Source organism: Parambassis ranga, chromosome 22 (genome assembly GCF_900634625.1).
Source record: "Parambassis ranga chromosome 22, fParRan2.1, whole genome shotgun sequence".
NCBI classification, from domain to species: Eukaryota; Metazoa; Chordata; class Actinopteri; family Ambassidae; genus Parambassis; species Parambassis ranga.
This window is the reverse complement of record NC_041042.1, coordinates 833,072-849,152: the sequence shown is the minus strand read 5'-3', so window position 1 is coordinate 849,152 and position 16,081 is coordinate 833,072. Positions and strand designations below refer to the sequence as shown.

General features: G+C 50.9%; 1 protein-coding gene across 1 annotated transcript in view; it reads right to left on the bottom strand.

The window, feature by feature from the left end:
• Nucleotides 1–16,081, bottom strand: part of npas3 (neuronal PAS domain protein 3) — a 148,463-nt gene that overhangs the window by 86,593 nt on the left and 45,789 nt on the right. Inside the window, exons 2-3 of the mRNA XM_028395966.1 lie at nt 14,069–14,167; nt 7,607–8,458 (exon numbers count right to left, since the gene is read on the bottom strand). Of these exons, the coding sequence (XP_028251767.1) occupies nt 7,607–8,458; nt 14,069–14,167 (951 nt within the window). The remainder of the gene's footprint in view (nt 1–7,606; nt 8,459–14,068; nt 14,168–16,081) is intronic.

The following is a 16,081-nucleotide window of genomic DNA, read 5'->3' as shown; positions in this document are numbered from 1 at the left end:
AATCACCTGCAGACCCTCATGCTTAACTACACTGTCTGCACACACACACGCAGACACACACACACACAGACACAGACACACACACACACACAGTTTTGTGCAGGTGGTGGTGTGTGACGTTGACTAATGCGATGCTGGTTCAGACATGTTGGCGTTAATCGATTAGCACTGCAGCTCGACAGTATGAGCACACACACACACACACACACACACACACACACACACAGAGTTTCATACTGCTGCCATGAAATCAAGGAAATGGAGGAAGACTTTGGAAACAGAAAATAAAAAGCTGCAGGAGCAGCGAGCAGGTGGAGCTGCGGTGTAAACGGAGCTGATATCTGCTGCCTGCATCACACTCCGATAAACCTAAATAAGTAAATAAACCCATTTTTCAGCACAGAACCATCTGATCTGTGTCAGCGCGTCCTATCAGAGCAGCAGGAAGAATTACGATCCATTGATACCATTGTTCATACAGCTCATAAATCCTGCTCTGTGCACGGCTCTGCCTCACAGCCAGCAGGGTTCATCCTCTGTGGAGCAGGACTGTGAGGGGACTGCAGCGCTGCAGGTGACAGTCACACAAACCGCCTTCAGACGGATACAACGCTACAAGCGGCGTGCAGCCGAGCAGCAGACGGCTTCCCAGCCGGGAGCGTCATTACAGAGACACCGAGCGGCCATGATTAAACTGCCAGAGCGAGCGCGCGGCGTTAACAACACCGCACCGAACGAGCGCCGTTAATGAACGCCACGTTTCAGCAGGCGGCGGGAAGCAGGACTTATCCCTCACCTCACACACACACTGGAACCAGGCCCGTCAGAGCAGAAACTGCAGTGTGTTTCAGAGGAAGAGGAGGAAGAGGAGGAAGATGACCCAAATCATCATCATCAGTCATCTCTCTGTTTGTTCTGACATCAGGAGTCGAACATGAGATACACGCACTCATTTCTGAGGTTGTCACAGTGTTGCATCAGAAACATCATTACTGTACCACACACGCACAGACACACACACACAGACACACACACACACACACATTAAAGCTGGATGTCAGACAGCCTGATTAGGATTCTGTGTGTGTTGTAGGTCATCACTTACAGCCTGTTTCACTCTTTTCTTCTGTGTAGTGTCTCTGCACACACACACACACACACACACACACACACACACACACACACACACACACTGATAGTACTGTAGTGCTGCTGTGTGTGTGTGTGTGTGTGTGTGTGTGTGTGTGTGTGTGCACATGCAGGACCTGATGTTATTAAATGATATCAACATCAAGGCTCCTGTTGGAAGTTTAACTTCCCTTTATTGTTCTCTCTATACACACTTATTGTACTTTGTAAGTTTCTGTGTGTGTGTGTGTGTGTGTGTGTGTGTGTGTGTGTGAGAGAGAGAGAGAGAGAGAGAGAGAGAGAGAGTTTACTGCAGAGTTATCAGGCTCCTGCATCAGTTCTGAAACAGTGTGTGTGTTTCCTATCAGCACAGTGTCTCAGTGCGGGGATGAGAACCATACATCATAGTTCTACTGTACCAGATAACTTATCACACACACACACACACACACAGACACACACACAGACACACACACAGGTCCAAACTCTTTTGGTTTATTGTTTCTTTAAGTTGCACTGTGTCTGTCTGCTGCTACAGAGGAACTCCAAGGGAGGCTCCAGCAGTGGAAACATGCCTTTAGCTGTAAAAAGCACCAACTGTCCTGACTGATGTTAGCATTTTGCTACTATGCTAAATGTGAGTATTTGTTGAAACTCCAGATGAGAATCATCTTCAGTAATGACTGAGAGCATCAGAACAGCGCCTCCTCCCTGTTTAGCGCCTGCTTTGATTCAGCTGAGACTTGAAAAATAAAAAGTTCTTCTGATCAACAACCTCATCAAAGTCAACTTAAATTGTGTTTTTTTCTCCGTCCTTAAAAATATTAAAAAATCAATTAGTAAGAGTGCAGATCAAACAGTTTGAGTGACAGGCAGCCGGCGACAAATTAATCAGCGTCCTGAGGGACAGATGGCTTCAAAATGAACTTTCTCTGCTGTTAGCCTCAAAGCAACTTTTTCATCTTCACTGTGTTCATACACAACAGAGGAGCTGCAGAAAACAACAGCTGCACCGAGCACAGGACCACAGGAGGACAGAGGGACGAGACAGCAAGGAGGAGGGACGAGACAGCAAGGAGGAGGGAAGGAGACAGCAAGGAGGAGGGAAGGAGACAGGAAGGAGGAGGGAAGGAGACAGCAAGGAGGAAGGACGAGACAGCAAGGAGGAGGGAAGGAGACAGCAAGGAGGAGGGAAGGAGACAGCAAGGAGGAAGGACGAGACAGCAAGGAGGAGGGAAGAGACAGCAAGGAGGAGGGACGAGACAGCAAGGAGGAGGGAAGGAGACAGCAAGGCGGAGGGAAGGAGACAGCAAGGAGGAAGGACGAGACAGCAAGGAGGAGGGAAGGAGACAGCAAGGAGGAGGGAAGGAGACAGCAAGGAGGAGGGAAGGAAAGGAGACAGCAAGGAGGAAGGACGAGACAGCAAGGAGGAGGGAAGGAAAGGAGACAGCAAGGAGGAGGGAAGGAAAGGAGACAGCAAGGAGGAGGGAGGGAAGGAAAGGAGACAGCAAGGAGGAGGGAAGGAGACAGCAAGGAGGAAGGAAAGAAAGGAGACAGCAAGGCGGAGGGAAGGAGACAGCAAGGAGGAGGGAAGGAGACAGCAAGGAGGAGGGAAGGAAAGGAGACAGCAAGGAGGAAGGAAGGAAAGGAGACAGCAAGGAGGAGGGAAGGAAAGGAGACAGCAAGGAGGAAGGAAGGAAAGGAGACAGCAAGGAGGAAGGAAGGAGACAGCAAGGAGGAGGGAAGGAAAGGAGACAGCAAGGAGGAGGGAAGGAAAGGAGACAGCAAGGAGGAAGGAAGGAAAGGAGACAGCAAGGAGGAGGGAAGGAAAGGAGACAGCAAGGAGGAAGGAAGGAAAGGAGACAGCAAGGAGGAGGGAAGGAAAGGAGACAGCAAGGAGGAGGGAAGGAGACAGCAAGGAGGAGGGAAGGAGGAGGGAAGGAGACAGCAAGGAGGAGGGAAGGAGACAGGAAGGAGGAGGGAAGGAAAGGAGACAGCAAGGAGGAGGGAAGGAAAGGAGACAGCAAGGAGGAAGGAAGGAGACAGCAAGGAGGAGGGAAGGAAAGGAGACAGCAAGGAGGAGGGAAGGAAAGGAGACAGCAAGGAGGAGGGAAGGAGACAGCAAGGAGGAGGGAAGGAAAGGAGACAGCAAGGAGGAGGGAAGGAGACAGCAAGGAGGAGGGAAGGAGGAGGGAAGGAGACAGCAAGGAGGAGGGACGAGACAGCAAGGAGGAGGGAAGGAGACAGCAAGGAGGAGGGAAGGAGGAGGGAAGGAGACAGCAAGGAGGAAGGAAAGAAAGGAGACAGCAAGGAGGAGGGAAGGAGACAGCAAGGAGGAGGGAAGGAAAGGAGACAGCAAGGAGGAAGGAAGGAAAGGAGACAGCAAGGAGGAGGGAAGGAAAGGAGACAGCAAGGAGGAAGGAAGGAAAGGAGACAGCAAGGAGGAGGGAAGGAAAGGAGACAGCAAGGAGGAGGGAAGGAGACAGCAAGGAGGAGGGAAGGAGGAGGGAAGGAGACAGCAAGGAGGAGGGAAGGAGGAGGGAAGGAGACAGCAAGGAGGAGGGAAGGAGACAGCAAGGAGGAGGGAAGGAGACAGCAAGGAGGAAGGAAAGAAAGGAGACAGCAAGGAGGAGGGAAGGAAAGGAGACAGCAAGGAGGAAGGAAGGAAAGGAGACAGCAAGGAGGAGGGAAGGAAAGGAGACAGCAAGGAGGAAGGAAGGAAAGGAGACAGCAAGGAGGAGGGAAGGAGACAGCAAGGAGGAGGGAAGGAAAGGAGACAGCAAGGAGGAGGGAAGGAGACAGCAAGGAGGAGGGAAGGAGACAGCAAGGAGGAGGGAAGGAGACAGCAAGGAGGAGGGAAGGAGACAGCAAGGAGGAGGGACGAGACAGCAAGGAGGAAGGAAGGAAAGGAGACAGCAAGGAGGAGGGAAGGAAAGGAGACAGCAAGGAGGAGGGAAGGAGACAGCAAGGAGGAAGGAAGGAGACAGCAAGGAGGAAGGAAGGAAAGGAGACAGCAAGGAGGAAGGAAAGAGACAGCAAGGAGGAAGGAAGGAGACAGCAAGGAGGAAGGAAAGAGACAGCAAGGAGGAAGGAAGGAGACAGCAAGGAGGAAGGAAGGAAAGGAGACAGCAAGGAGGAAGGAAAGAGACAGCAAGGAGGAAGGAAGGAAAGGAGACAGCAAGGAGGAAGGAAAGAAAGGAGACAGCAAGGAGGAAGGAAAGAGACAGCAAGGAGGAAGGAAGGAAAGGAGACAGCAAGGAGGAAGGAAAGAGACAGCAAGGAGGAAGGAAAGGAGACAGCAAGGAGGAGGGAAGGAAAGGAGACAGCAAGGAGGAGGGAAGGAAAGGAGACAGCAAGGAGGAAGGAAGGAAAGGAGACAGCAAGGAGGAAGGAAAGAGACAGCAAGGAGGAAGGAAGGAGACAGCAAGGAGGAAGGAAAGAAGGAGGGACAGACAGAGGGACAGACAGAGGGGAAGAGGACAGATACAGGGACAGAGGGACAGACAGAGGGACAGACAGAGCAGTGTTTCAGCTCTGAGTGTTATTAAGAAATGTTTCAGAACAGAGTGTTCAGATGGTTCAGCTGAACGCTTCACGGCTCAGCAAACACAAGCTCCACTGCCCTCTGTCTCTGTCTGTCTGTCTGTCTGTCTCTGTGTGTCTCTTTCCTGTCCCTCTGGCTCCTTTCCTCTGATTCATCTCCCTCTGTGTCCTCCAACTCTCCCCTGTTACATTTTAAATGGTAAAAATCCATTAAATCCATTGGTTTCGATCAGAGAGCAGCAGCCAGAGTGTGTGTGTGTGTGTGTGTGTGTGTGTGTGTGTGTGTGTGTGTGTGTGTGTGTGTGTGTGTGTGTGTGTGTGTGTGTGCTGTATATAAGTGCACATCATTGGTCTGTGAGTGTATGTATTTATCTGTGTGTGTGACTGACAGACAGTAAACAGGCAATAACAGCTGAGCGCGGCTCTGGCAGACGATTGGCTGCAGAGGAGCTGTGATTGGTGCAGCCATCTTCTTCTGTGGTGTGACACGTGCTCCCTCACAGTTTACAGCCTGACATGAGCAGGAGTCTGTCTTTTAATGATGCCGCATATTTACAACTCAGACCTCTCTACACCCTCACATGTCCGCTGTCGTGGCCAAAGCGCTGCACCTGAACGCACCGCGCAGCGGTAGGCCAGGAAAGCGCTCCACACCAGCAGGGGGCAGCGTCCTGTGTTCATCACACACAAAGAGAAGCAGGAAGATGTGAGGTGCCTTCAGGTGTTAGAGGAATGACTGAGACCGGGTTCTTTTAACCCCGTACAGCCTGGAGGCCCCTGCCTGTATTAACAGTTTCCATGGTAACGATAACTCTGCATGTTGTGGCGGGTACGCTCCTGGCGGTGGGAGAGCTGGGCGGGTAAACCCCCAGACCCCCCGCGGAGGCCCGGCTCTCCACAGAACCTCCTCTTTCCCCCGTGTGTTCTGACAGCTTGATTCACGACGGGCTGTGGGAGGAGGAAGGAGCCGGAAATAATGAATAAATAAAAAACAGCCTTTGAGACAAACTCAGGCCGCTTAACTAATTACCAACATACATCACCGCCGGCTCCGACAAGCCAATTACACCTGATTGGAAATACTTGACTTTGTTCAACAGGCGCTTTTCATGTCGGTTTTAATTCAGTGTCAAAGCCCGCCTCTCTGAATATTAGAGCGGATGATTGACTGCTGAGGGCCGTACAGTGCGTACGCCAGTAACGTCCCATTTGTCTGGTATGGAGGGATAAACAGATTAGAAAAGGACATTAGACGTATAACTGGGTTAGTAAGGACATCGGCTCTAATGGGTGAACGTCCTTCACAAGAGTCTCACTCAGATTAATACAGGGAGGAAGCAGAGGCTGCTGGGAAACACGACATCACAGCGTGACGGGAAAGACCCTGATCACACACCGCCCGGCGCCGTCAGCGCTCGCACAGAGAGCTTCCAGATCTATGTCTTTACCTTCTAACAGACGATCATCTGAGCCTCCAACAGCTCCTGCGGCTCCTTCTGATGGAAGGACGGCGTCCGCACGCCATGTTGGACTTCTCTTCCACTAACACCTTCTCTAATAAAGTCTGCCTTCCTCCACACAGCCCCGTGTTGTTATTCTCTTCATGCCGTCAGAGGCTTCCCTACTCTCAGCAGCACCGAGCTAATCACCGCAGGCTCCAGTGCTCAGCGTGCTGGCTGCAAAGGATCATGGGTACTTTTCAGTAGCGTGCTCCTGAAGCGAGCAGATGCGTTCGCTGACAGTCACGCTGCTGCTTCAGCGTCTGTGATCAGGAATAAGAAGCCACTGAACGGATCAAAGTCTGCGGCGGCTCTGCGGCCGCTCCGGAGGAGAACGCGCCGCCTCTTCAGACGGAGGAGCGCCGTGGGAGCGCCGGCCTCTCTGTCAGCGGTAATTGTCTTTCAGGGCGTAAACAGAACGCAGCAACTATATTTTCTGTCATTACAACACGTCCCGGAGCGGCTTTGTGTTTGCCAACAAAACAGATAGAGGGGGTGGGGGGGCGGTGTCGGAGTCATTGTTTCCATGGTGATTATTTCTTCTTCTGTGGTGTGTGGATGTGTGACAGCATGCAGGACGGGGGGTGGGGGGGCAGAGATGAACAGAACGCCCGGCAGCCATGTCGGCAGCCGAAAGCAATTTCCCGTCTAAATTTAGTTATGCAAAGCCTGTGGGCATCATCAGCGCTCGGTAATTAGTTTTATAATTACGGCTGTTTCCCGCTCGCTCCGTCGTCCACTCTTCTTTGCACTGCGGCGGGGGAATCAAAACATCTCACACTCGCAGCTGGACAAATTACTCTCTGTTTATTAAGACAACGTGCACGGTGAGCGGCTCCAGCCGGCGGGCGGAGCGGACTGTTAGACCAAAACCTGACCCGTCCACACACACACAAGCAGACACACACCCGTCACACTCTGACCTCCAACGGGTGACGGGACACTGATCAGCTCCTGTCATGGCAGCAAGTGAACACTCCTCAAACACACCTGAGACAAAGGGGCCCTGTTAGAACATTCTGATCCTCCAGAAACAAAGAGTTCACCAAGACTCAGTCCAAACATGAAGTCCTGTCCTCCTCAGCAGGACGCCATGATGGAGTCACATGGTCACAGCAGTCACATGACCAACACTCAGAGTCTCTGTCTGACCTGCAGCTTCCTGCAGCTGATCTCTGTCTGAACACCTGAGAGATTCTGCACACACTCTGACTGCAGACAGGACGGAGTGTGTGTAGTCTCTGACTGAAAGACAAGCGTGTCCAGCTGAGGACAGAGACAGGACGCTGTCTCTCCGTCACTCTAAGAAGCCAGCCTGGATTCTTTAAGGACCTAAAATGAGAGTTATTGTCAAAGTCTGTGGTGTTTATACAAAGGGAGCAGTCATTTGGGATCCGCCTGGCTTGTTTGGATCCACCTGGCTTCTTTGGATCCACCTGGCTTCTTTGGCTTCTTTGGATCCGCCGGGCTTCTTTGGATTCGCCTCGCTTCTTTGGCTCCGCCTGGCTTCTCTGGATCCGCCTGGCTTCTTTGGCTTCTTTGGCTCCGCCTGGCTTCTTTGGATCCACCTGGCTTCTTTGGATCCACCTGGCTTCTTTGGATCCACCTGGCTTCTTTGGCTTCTTTGGATCCACCTGGCTTCTTTGGATCCACCTGGCTTCTTTGGCTTCTTTGGATCCACCTGGCTTCTTTGGCTTCTTTGGATCCACCTGGCTTCTTTGGATCCGCCTGGCTTCTTTGGATCCACCTGGCTTCTTTGGCTTCTTTGGATCCGCCGGGCTTCTTTGGATTCGCCTCGCTTCTTTGGCTCCGCCTGGCTTCTCTGGATCCGCCTGGCTTCTTTGGCTTCTTTGGCTCCGCCTGGCTTCTTTGGATCCACCTGGCTTCTTTGGATCCACCTGGCTTCTTTGGATCCACCTGGCTTCTTTGGCTTCTTTGGATCCACCTGGCTTCTTTGGATCCGCCTGGCTTCTTTGGATCCACCTGGCTTCTTTGGCTTCTTTGGATCCACCTGGCTTCTTTGGATCCGCCTGGCTTCTTTGGCTTCTTTGGATCCGCCTGGCTTCTCTGGATCCGCCTGGCTTCTTTGGCTTCTTTGGATCCACCTGGCTTCTTTGGCTTCTTTGGCTCCGCCTGGCTTCTTTGGATCCGCCTGGCTTCTTTGGCTTCTTTGGATCCACCTGGCTTCTTTGGCTTCTTTGGATCCACCTGGCTTCTCTGGATCCGCCTGGCTCTGATCTTCTCTAATCTGCAGGAACACAAAGACGAGCGGCTCGTCCTTCAGTGACCTGCAGCTTTCACACTCTGCCGCCGTGCAACAGGTTTATTTCTGAAGTGTGTTAGTGCGCGCCGAGCGGCTAATCCCCGCTCCTTTCTGCAGCGTGGCGCCGCTGAATCACTGTCGGACTGCAGCAGCCCACGGGCCGGGGCGGGATGGGGGGGTTTGATGTGAGCGCAGTGTTTATCCGGGTGTCGGGGTCACTGTGCTCCCTCAGTATAATGGAGGAAGCCATTAGCCCAGCCAGCAGGCCGCATCATAAAAACGTCAGCTGGTACAAAGAGACGAGATGGATCATAAGGAGACACCGCTCTCCCCCGCTCTCCCCCTCTCCCTCTTACTCTCCCCCTCTCCCTCCCTCTCCCCTTTCTCCCTCTAATTGACTGTCTCGTTTATTCTTCTGGTTTCCTCTTCATCCCTCTCCTCCTCCTCCCTCTGTGTCAGTGCTCACTGTCTCACTAAGCAGGAGGCTGATTCTGGCTGTGTGGAAGACTCACACACACAGACACACACACACTCACACACAGACACACACACACACTCACACACAGAGTGCTGGCCTGGCTGTACAGATGTCGTGTGGCCCTCACAGTGTGAGGATGTGGGAGGATGTAGCCCACATGATGTCTGAACGATGCACTTCAGCTGTGTTTACACTTCCTGTCATGTGACGTCCATCCTCCCTGTCACAGTGATGAGAACCAATCAAGCAGTTCTGGTCCTGATTTAGGTCCAGGATGAAAGCGGCGCGTTTATGTGGCGACATCAAACCCGGCAGACGTGTTTCTGAAGAGTTTCCCAGCCTCAGCGTACACTGAGCTCCGTCTGTTAGAGCTCCCGTCAGATGATCTGCTGTCTGATGGTTCTGTCCTCTCTGCATGCGTCAGACCGGGTTACAGAGCAGTCCCTGAAACCCGTTTCCTCCATCAACACACATACAGTTCTTTATGTTTTATTTTGAAAATCTGACTTCCTGTCCTCTCGATAAGGTTGGTGCAGGTTGATGCGACACAGCCCTAAACCAGAACAGCGTCTGACTGACTGTCACTGGGACACAACAACAACAACACAACCGCTGCTGTTAGGGCTGCAGGCTCAAGCTAAAGGCTTTAAAAGGCTCCACACACACACAACGCTGAGCTCCTGGACCCACATACAGTTGTGTGTTTGTCTCATAAAAATGCCATAACTTATATTTTAATAATAAAGAGACAATATAACATGTACGTGTGTGTGTGTGTGTCTCATGAAGTGTGGCATTTCGGTGTCTGCTCTTCTTGCATGCATAATGAATAGCCAGGTGTCGGAGGGGGTCACACACACACAGACAGGCAACAGACTGTCAGACACACACACATACTGTATGCACATGTGCGACCACAAACACAGCCGTAAATCCACACAAACACACTGACCGACATTCAGTCGCACACTGAAATGGTAAACAGTCGTATTCAAGCACACACACAGACACACACACAGACACACACAGACCGCGTGTCAGGATGCTCCAAAGGTCATGGTTGTTTGTGTGGCGTCCTGCAGCAGATGTGGAGACTCTCTGACAGGAAGTCAAAACCTCCAACACTAAACTGTAGAAGAGCAACTGATGGGTCAATTACTGCAAAGGTCAATGTGAAGGGGGAGGAAGAGGAGGAGGAGGAGGAGGAAGGCAAGTGAAGAGGAGGATACAGATTAGAGGAAGTGGAAAGAAAGAGGGGAAAGGAGAAAAGGGAAGCAAAGAGGAGAAGGAAGGATGAAGAGCAATAAAGACAGGTGAACAGTGAAGGAGACAGGTCATATAAGAAGAGGAAGGACGAGGAAGATGAAGGGAGAAATGATGAGGAGAAGGAGAAAAGTACGAGGTGAAGAAAGGACGAGAAGAGGAGAAGAGGTGGAGGAAGTGAGGAATGAAGGAAGAGGAAGAGGATGCAGGCAGCATGGGGAGGAGGAAGAGGCTGACAAGGATGAAGCAGGAGAGGAAGAGGAGGAGAAATAAAAGGACAGAAACTGAGAGGAGGAACAAAGAAGGAGAAGAGCTAAATGAGGATATTCTCAGTGGGTCAAACAGAGGGAGTATGGAGTCATCAGGAGGAATACCACACACACACACACACACACACACACACACACACACACACACACACACACACACACACACACACATCTTCATTACCTGTACCGATGCAGAGCGGCTACACACAGACCAGAATCAATAACTCTCTGCTGTACTGAACACACACAGCAACACACAAAACAATTACAAAGCCACAAGTCACACACATACACACACACACACACACAGACACACACAGTCTGCTGGAGGAGGATATTCATTCATTGTCAGTCAATAGGAGAGACAGAGAAGACAACCTGAAAACACACAACCTGCAGAAAGAGTGTGTGTGTGTGTGTGTGTGTGTGCAGGAGGACAATCTGATTAAACTGCAGTGTGTGTCTGTGTGTGTGTGTCATACAGTACAAGGTGAGAGCAGCCTCTGTGTGACTTTCAGTCTTCACACTGGTAAAAATCAACGCTCAGAGTTTCAGTGTTCCAGCTGATCTCTGCAGGTTTGTGAGTCCATGATCGTCTGCATGTTTTACTGGAGGTGGAATCAGTCCTATCCTCTGACATATCTGACATAACGCTCATTTCATTTAGTTTCATAAATATGTAACTTTCCTAAAGTGTCCTTTTGGCCCCACATGGTCCCAACAAGTCCTGCAGCACGTCTGTGCAGGGTGAGAAACACACTGACTGCTGACTCCAGTCAGACCTGATCAGTCCTCCATGTTAGACCCCCCCCCCCCCCCGACTCAGTCCTGATCAGTCCTCCATGTTAGACCCCCCCCCCCGACTCAGTCCTGATCAGTCCTCCATGTTAGACCCCCCCCCCCCCCGACTCAGTCCTGATCAGTCCTCCATGTTAGACCCCCCCCCCCGACTCAGTCCTGATCAGTCCTCCATGTTAGACCCCCCCCCCCTCAGTCCTCCATGTTTGAGTCTCTGCTGCTGTTTGTCTGTAAAATCTGCTTTTAAAGGTTCTAAACACACGTTAAGACTCAGGAGGAGCTCATGGTGTGTGTGTGTGAGCTGCTGCTTGTTAAATGGAACTTTCTGTGTTCCAGGACACACACACACACACAGACACACACACAGACAGACACACACACAGACACAGACACACACAGGCTAATTTGGTGTATACGTTCTGTTCATTAAAATGCATGCACCTCTTCAAAGCGCTGACGACAATGATGCCATCTGCTGTTGTGTGGTGAGGGCATGAGCACACACAGACACACAAACACACACACACACACATTAGAGGCATGCTCATGTGTGGAAACTCACACACATTGTGTTACACCCTCACAAACATCACTTACATTCACAAACTTCAGTTTTGCTTGTGTACAGGTAAACATCCATATTCTTACACACACGCACACACACACACACACACACACACACACACACACACACACACACTGTCTAAATCCATACAATCCATTATTAACATGTTTCCTGGCAGACAAAGACTCGGGTGGAAGATAAAACATAAGAGAAAAGGTTAAATTATTGAATTTGGCTCGCTCTCCTGGATGGAGAGAATCTGTATTGTTTGGGAGGAGTGAATAAAATCGAAGAGGAAAGTAGGTTAGAAAAGGAGGCGAGGTGAGAGGAGTGGCATCAAAGAGGGAAAGTTGAACAAAGTCAGCAACACACCAGGAGTCGACTGGTACGACACGGGAGAGGGAAAAGACACACACATCAGAACACATCGCACACCATCAAAACAACGCTGAGAGGAGACGACACGGGGGAGGGAGGGGGAGAGGGGGGAGGGAGGCGAGGTGATGGAGGGATGGAGAAAAGAAGAGAGGAGGAGAGGAAGCAAAGAAGTCAGGACATTAAAAATAAAGAAGAGGAAGAGAAGGAAGAGGAAGGAAGGAGAGGAAGCAGAAAGAAAAAAGTCAGGACACTAAAAGTGAAGAGGAGGAGGAGGTGGAGGAAGAGGAAGAAGAGGAAGAGAAGGAGGTGGAGGAAGAGGAAGAAGAGGAGGAGAAGGAGGTGGAGGAAGAGGAAGAAGATGAGGAGAAGGAGGTGGAGGAAGAGGAAGAAGATGAGGAGAAGGAGGTGGAGGAAGAGGAAGAAGATGAGGAGAAGGAGGTGGAGGAAGAGGAAGAAGATGAGGAGAAGGAGGTGGAGGAAGAGGAAGAAGATGAGGAGAAGGAGGTGGAGGAAGAGGAAGAAGATGAGGAGAAGGAGGTGGAGGAAGAGGAAGAAGATGAGGAGAAGGAGGTGGAGGAAGAGGATGAGGAGAAGGACAAGGAAGAAGATGCTGAAGAAGAGAAGAAACAGAGAACGATCAAAACAAAGCAGAGTGAGACCTCCTGTCTGCTCAATCTCTACGGTCCCTCTACTCTCTGTCTGTATTCAAACTGTGTGTGTGTGTGTGTGTGTGTGTGTGTGTTGTACTACAGGCTGTACATTTGAGTGTCTCACACAGAGAGCGAGCCCAGCAGCAGTGGGTGAACTCTCTCTGGTACACCTGTCTCTTGTAGTTTACGATCACTCTGCTTATTCACACACACACACACACACACACACACACACAGACACACACACACACAGACACACACACACACACACAGACACACACACAGACACACACAGACACACACAAACACACAGCTGTAAGCAGAGAAGACAGGTAGAGTGTGTACCAGCTCCTCCACCATTTATCTCAATTCCACACACACACACACACATGCACTTAACATTAGACACACACACAGGGAAGGTGAGAGACACACAATACACAAAACACACACACAGACACCATCATCATCATTTCAGATTTAGCTCACTACTGAAATGTATTTAGACTTATAAACACTTTATTCTCAGTGTACACACACACACACACACACACACACAATTCTTTAAGTCATGAATTGTCACCTAGACGTTTCTGTTTCTGTGCAGCCCTCATGCTGTAAAGCTTGACCTGTAATGAGCTGTTAACTGCAGCTCCGTTCAACTTCTGCCTGCTTTATTATCCTGTACTGTAATCCACACACACACACACACACACACACACACACAATGCAGCAGGCCTCAGTTCACTTCCTGGTGTCAAATCCCTTCTTCTTCTTCTGTTCACTGACAAAGATGACACCGCAGACAGAGGAGGACTGAAGAGAGGGATCTGATTTTAACACACAGACACACACACACACACACACACACACACACAGACACACACAGACACAGACAGCAGTGCTGCTTCAGACCTTTGACACACTGTTGTTACTCAGTCTGCATCAGACACGATGATGCTCTGACGCTGTTTCACAGCTGGACGTCTGTTAGCATGTTAGCATGTTAGCTCGTCCTGAGGTCACTTCAAACCTGAACTCCTGTCAGAGGACAAAGGGACAGGTCGGCCTGAAGCTTCACTTCCTGTATCATCTATCATTTAATCTGTGTGTGAGTCCCAGATTACATACACAGCTCATCATGCCATCACACACACACACACACACACACACACACACACACACACACACACACACACTACCAGCTCTACTGCTACTGCTACACAAACGTTACCATGGTGAGGAGGTATGCTGCTGGCCGGCCAGGTGAAGGGTCTTGGGCCGGGCGGCGGAGCAGCTGCCTGCATTAGCCGGCCGCTCCCAGTAGGGGTCACTGTGAAACACACAAAGAGAACGTGAAGAGGTTCTTTAACCACAGTCGCACCAGACAAGGAGAAGAAGAAGAAAGGGGGGGGGGGGGCAATCACACAGCAGAATATTTTATACAAGCAGGTAAACATGCTGAACAGCTGGGCTTCTGTCTCAGTGGACAAAACACACACCAGGAGCACACACACCAAACCCACTCCACACAGGAGGCTTTTATTTTGAAGGGCCACGGGTGATGAAGGTGATGAAAGGCTGTTCAGTTGGTTACAGTCTGTCTCCTCGCCAGCAGAGGGCGCAGAGTCCAAGACAGAGGACCTTTAACACCCCGACCACAACACAATCAAAGATCTCTGTTTGAGCATGAACCCAGAGCACTTCCTGTCACATGATGGGTCAGTGTTCTCATTGGTTGCTGCTCCTCTGCAGTGTGTGTGTGTGACCTGGACCAGCAGAGGGTTAACAGGTTGGAGGTCTCATGGACTACAAGTGTAAAAACATTTAACTGTTTAATGGCACAAAGGCAGATCTGGATAAACACTGTTTGCCGTGTGTGGATGAAGCTGCTCCAGGCTGGTGCAGTCTCAGACGAACCTGCTGCCTTCTCAAATATTCACAGAAGTAAATAAACCTCGGCGTCGGGTTTTTATTTTGAAAGGATAAACGCTGCCGACTGGGAGTCGACAGGCAGCCGAAGTGACACGGAGTCAAATAGAAAATACAAAGCAGCCCCAAAGTGACTGTCTGTGCACAGTGACTTATTTGAATTTTACACACCCACCAAAGACAGGCTGTCAAAACGCATGCCGCAGCGGATTCTTCATGCGGAGAGAGGGAGGATGAAAGAGGCCGAGAGACACCGAGAGAGACAGGCAGGAGGAGAGAGAGGGGGAGGCAGGGAGGCCGAGAGACACCGAGAGAGACAGGCAGGAGGAGAGAGAGGGGGAGGCAGGGAGGCCGAGAGACACCGAGAGAGACAGGCAGGAGGAGAGAGAGGGGGAGGCAGGGAGGCCGAGAGACACAGAGACAGAGAGGGGGAGGCAGGGAGGCCGAGAGACACAGAGAGAGAGAGGGGGAGGCAGGGAGGCCGAGAGACACCGAGAGAGAGAGGCAGGAGGAGAGAGAGGGGGAGGCAGGGAGGCCGAGAGACACCGAGAGAGAGGGGGAGGCAGGAGGCAGCGAGCCGCCTGCAGGAGAACATTAGCTGCACTGTGTAGAGCTCCGTAAAACCACTGACATTGTCGGCCCTGCTTTGTGGACGCGTGTTATTGCAGGAGAGAGTTGTGTGTGTGCGGCGAGCCGATTGTTCCTGTCAGAGAGCGCAGAGGGCGCCGCCGCCGCCGCTCAGCCTCAGATGGTATTACTTCTAGATTTGATCTCTTGATGCATGACTCACAAACACATCGCTGCTCAGGCCTGCTCACTTTACTGATTACACACAGACACACACTACATCACACACACACACACACACTACATCACAGACACACACACACACTACATCACAGACACACACACAGAGAGACACAGAGACACAGACACACTACATCACAGACACACACAGACACACTACATCTCAAACACACATACACTCACTCACACACATACACTCACACACACACACACTACATCACACACACACACAGACACACTACATCACACACACACACACACTCACTACATCACATACACACATACACACACTACATCACACACACACACAGACACACACACACACTACATCACAGACACACACAGAGAGAGACACAGAGACACAGACACACTACATCACAGACACACACAGACACACTACATCTCAAACACACATACACTCACTACATCACATACACACACTACATCACACACACACACTACATCACACACACACACTACATCACACACACACAGACACACTACATCA